This window comes from Phaethon aethereus (genome assembly GCF_964289735.1).
Source record: "Phaethon aethereus genome assembly, chromosome: W".
NCBI lineage: Eukaryota > Metazoa > Chordata > Aves > Phaethontiformes > Phaethontidae > Phaethon > Phaethon aethereus.
Window position 1 is genome coordinate 19,946,100 of NC_138581.1, and position 4,626 is coordinate 19,950,725.

Sequence of the window (4,626 nt, forward strand, 5' to 3'; positions counted from 1 at the left end):
GTGGTTTCTAAGAGGAGGAAATTAAAACACAATTTATGCGATCATCCTGGTTTTGGCTGGGATAGAGTTAATTTTCTTCCTGATAGCTAGTATAGTGCTGTGTTTTGGATTTGGGATGAAAAAATGTTGATAACATACTGATGTTTTCAGTTGTTGCTAAGCAGTCAAGGACTGTTCAGCTTCCCATGCTCTGGCCTGCCAGCAAGAAGGCGGGGGGTGCACGGGAAGCTGGGAGGGGGCATAGCCAGGACAGCTGACCCAAACTGGCCAAAGAGATATTCCATACCATATGACGTCATGCTCAGTATATAAACTGAGGGAGTTGGCTGGGGAGGGGCCACGGCTCAGGAACAAACTGGGCATCTGTTAGCGGATGGTGAGCAATTGTGCTGTGCATCAACTTGTTTTGTATATTCTTTTATCATTATTATTATCATTATTTTTTTTCCCCTGCCCTATTAAACTGTCTTTATCTCAACCCATTAGTTCTACCCTTTTCCAATTCTCTCCCTCATCCCACTGTGCAGGGGCAGGGAGGGTGAGTGAACAGCTATGTGGTTTTTTTGGCTACCTGCCGGGTTAAACCACAACAGCGATTCACCTGAAGAATAAAGATCACTGAACTTCTGCTTTACAAAGTGTCTAATGCTATATTTTTAATTAAATTAATGCTAGATTTTTACTTACTTGAAAAAGTACATTTATGATGCTACTCTAAACTGAAGGATTGGTGTTGACAGCTACATGTTACACAGAGACATCTATAAATATGGTGAGTGAGGCTTATTCCTGACGTTGATCTGAGGAACAATCTATAGTTAGGAAGGACAGTAAGTATATGGAGGAAGAAATTAAAGCCTGAAGATAAAATGAGGAAACGATAGTGTGCTTGCACAGTAATGTGAATCAGATAGATTGACTATCTGCATCTGGGGTAAGAAACTACCTTACCCAGTAGAAAGAGCCACCACAAATCATCTCATTTTAAAAAAACAAAGTAGATATAGACAAGCTCGTTTCAGGCTTCCATGTCTATAAAATTTAAACATATGAAATACAAGTTGGTTAAAATATTGCTAAGAATAGCACAAACAAGAAACAGTATTTCACTTATTACTCAATACAAGTTTTTACAGAAAAAATGGTGAAACAATCAGATCTTGCTGTATTCAAAGTATTTATATACGTCTAACAGTCCAGAAGTTACTTGTCGTGGACTTATTTTAAGTACCTTCATTACACACTGTCCTTTACTGCATCACAGCCAAAAATGCATTCAGAACCCTGAAACTACTTTCATAATTAACATTTTAAAGCATTTTATGGCAGACAGGTGCATCCAAGGTTGGTTTTCTTTTAAGAATATGTAACCTGTATTAGTTACTGTAAAGATCTCTTTGCATTACTGTTCATACACAACTTACCAACTTATGAGTCATTTATTTAAATGTTTTCAAAATTTTACACCCTCCCCCCCAATTATTTGCCCTTCAGTTTTTCATTCTTGAAACATGCTACTCCAACGTAATTAGGAGTTAACTACATTCTCACTCAACCCCCACCTGTCTGCCCAACAGTAGAACTACTTAGTTTTAGGGATTACATCCCTGTGAGTCCAAGACCTGCATGGATTTAACAATAACTCTTAACCTGTCTACAGTGCCTCCTTCTGAAGATCTCAAAGCAGTTCATTAACGGATGTCTCACAACACCCCTGTGAGGTAAATATGGCATTAGCACCAATTTACAGAACCAAGACTTTTGTGAATGCAGCACAATCACATGCAAGCATTCACTAATCTACAAGGGCAGCTTCTTAACCTTCAGCCTTGAATAGAAGAACATTAGTGTTCCTGAAATACTCCGGTCTTAAAAGTTTGTATTAGCATTCCCATGGGTCTAGGGAGTGGGGGAGATTAAAGCAAAGTGCTAGGTAGATTGCTGCTCTGCCACCTCAGACAGGTTGTTTTGGAATGTTTATATAGATGGCTCGACTGGCTGAACCGTTTGCCACACTTTAAACAGGCATAAGGCTTTTCTCCTGTATGCACACGAATGTGCTTCTTACAGTCTGTTAGGGTCAAAAAAGTCTTGCAGCAGATCTTACAGGCATATTTACGAGCACCTTCAACAACCAAGACATTATGCTCAGATAAGGCCTTCTTACATTTTGAAAGGACATCTGCAGATGCCCTTGTTAACTGTGGTGGACCAGGTTGTGAAGGATGTCCATTTTCAAAAGAAGTGGTCCCATTGATTAACAGCTGGGAACTGGAAGTGTTCTCTTGTAGCTGGGAGCTCCTGACAGGGGTCACAACAGGCATTTTGGGGGCTATGCGACGATAGCCAGGAAAGCTACTAGCTCCACCTCTTACAGATCCCATCACTGTCCTTGATGAAGAGTGCAGGCCCAAGCCTGACCTTGGAAAATCCATACCAAATTGTTCTGTATCCCTGTATCCGGAAGTCTGTACACATGGAAGAGCCATTGCATCCTGCATTGGTCTAACAAAATGAGAGTCTGCAGACTCACTGAATGGATTCTCTACATGACAAACTGTAACAGAGGAATGACTACTAGCAGGCCCAGATTCTGGACTCAGTAGATAAGAGGTATCACCATCCATTCTGCAGTCCCTTGGTGTATTCAGAATGTTATCATTGCTATTTTGACTTGCACCAAAGTTACCACCTCTGCTTTTATTCAGAAAATTTGAGATACTGAAAGTGGACTTGTGTTCCAGGTTATTTGACACTTCCATAATATGGATGTCTCCCACCCTATCAGTAATAGACTGTGGGTCAGAAAAGCTACGATCACTACTTTCAGAACTCAGTTCTATCTTCTCTGTGCTCACCACTCCTCCTTCCACTTCAACAGACTCACTACCTTCTGCTTGAGAAGTGACATCGCTCACTTCATCTTGAGGCTCTGGGGAACTCAAAGGCTCAGATTTAACCACCACCCCCGTGTGTTCTTTTTCATTTAGACTGATCTCCGGATTTTTGCATGGGAAGTTGTTTTTTTCAGAAGTAGCTTCCTGATCAAAACTGGTTTCCACTTGTATTACCTGAGATGAGATGGATACCTGTGAAATGTTTCCTCCACTGTTGTCTGACTGGCTGGGCACTTGAGCATCTTCTTGAACACCAAAAGACTGATCAAACATAATAGTATTATCTGCTTGTTTATCGGTATCAGCATCAGCCTTAGAATTGTCCACATTCTTCAGTGTATCATCTGGTGAAAAAAAATCTTCTTGTGAATGAACTACTGACTGCCTGCTCTCTGGAGTAACATCTGAAATGGACTCATCTACGGTAGGTCTGATTCGTTGTCTGGCCCGATCATCAGAAGACTGTTTACGCTTGTGGAGATGCCGGATAGGAAAGGTAGTACGTTGTTCTATGTTACTTCTCATCGATGAGCTCATGGTATTTAGTTGTTCCTCTGTGCTCTGAGTGGAATTTAATGCAGAGCTCACAATGCTCAGCCCAAGCTGCTGAAGCATGAAAGATCTTTGGATGCGTGCATTTTGCTCCTGAACTCTATCACTAAGTGGAGACATTGGTAGTGTCCTGGTAGTAAGGTAGTGTTTACAGGCTTTAACAACAGAGTTCAAATGTAGGTGAGAAGCAGCCAGCAAGACATCCATTACATTGCTCTCCCCAAGCATTAGTGTAGAAGTGTACATCATATCAATCAGGGCAGCAAAAGCTTCTGCTGTCACCACTTCACTGTCCAGCTGAATCGTGTTCATAGTTTGATCACCCTCTGCTACGGTAAAGAGAGCTCGGAAGTGTGTGCTACACGCTGCCAGAACAGAGCGATGGGCTTTAAAATGTCTGTTTCCCACCACTATGACACAGTCACAAAGTTGGCCATGAAGCCTCTGGTAGTTTAGCTGCTGAAAGACTTGCTCGAAGTGTCCTGGAAAATCCATGATTCTATAAAATAAAGCAGAAAGAGCTATAATGCTAAAAATGGAAGTTGTTTGACTTAGATCACAGTGAGAACAGTTTAAAAAAAAAAAAGATGGCTTAAGAGACAGATGACCAAAAACTTACCTTAATTACCCACTACCATATTGATATTATACTTACGCCGGCAACCCTGTGAAGGAGCACAAAAAGAAACAAAAGAACCCCCAAACCAGAATCTGCTACTGAGTTAACATAGTATAATAGCTAACACCACATTGAACATGTCACAGGATGCTCTACTGTGAGCCGGATAATACAATGTAGTTCCTGTTAATTCCTGTTCAAACTAAAACACCTCTTCAGTAAATGATCCAATCCTGATATAAAAATTTCTACCTGTGAAGAAGCCAACTGTCCTGGTTTCAGCTGGGATAGAGTTAATTTTCTTCCTGATAGCTGGTATAGTGCTGTGTTTTGGATTTGGGATGAAAATAATGTTGATATAATGATGTTTTCAGTTGTTGCTAAGTAGTCAAGGACTGTTCAGCTTCTCATGCTGACCTGCCAGCAAGAAGGCTGGGGGTGCACGGGAAGCTGGGAAGGGACACAGCCAGGACAGCTGACCCAAATTAGCCAAAGGGGTATTCCATACCATACGACATCATGATCAGCATATAAAGCTGGGGCGAAGAAAAAGAAAGG

The 4,626-nt window shown here is 41.3% G+C and overlaps 1 protein-coding gene across 1 annotated transcript; it reads right to left on the reverse strand.

The window, feature by feature from the left end:
• Positions 1–1,916: 1,916 nt before the first annotated feature.
• LOC309415246 (zinc finger and BTB domain-containing protein 5-like) lies at positions 1,917–4,271 on the reverse strand (the record flags this gene model as incomplete). Its single annotated transcript, XM_082012711.1, has 1 exon — positions 1,917–4,271. Exon 1 carries the CDS (start codon positions 3,942–3,944, stop codon positions 1,917–1,919), a length of 2,028 nt encoding a protein of 675 aa, XP_081868837.1. The 5' UTR covers positions 3,945–4,271.
• Between the last annotated feature and the right edge of the window lie 355 nt (positions 4,272–4,626).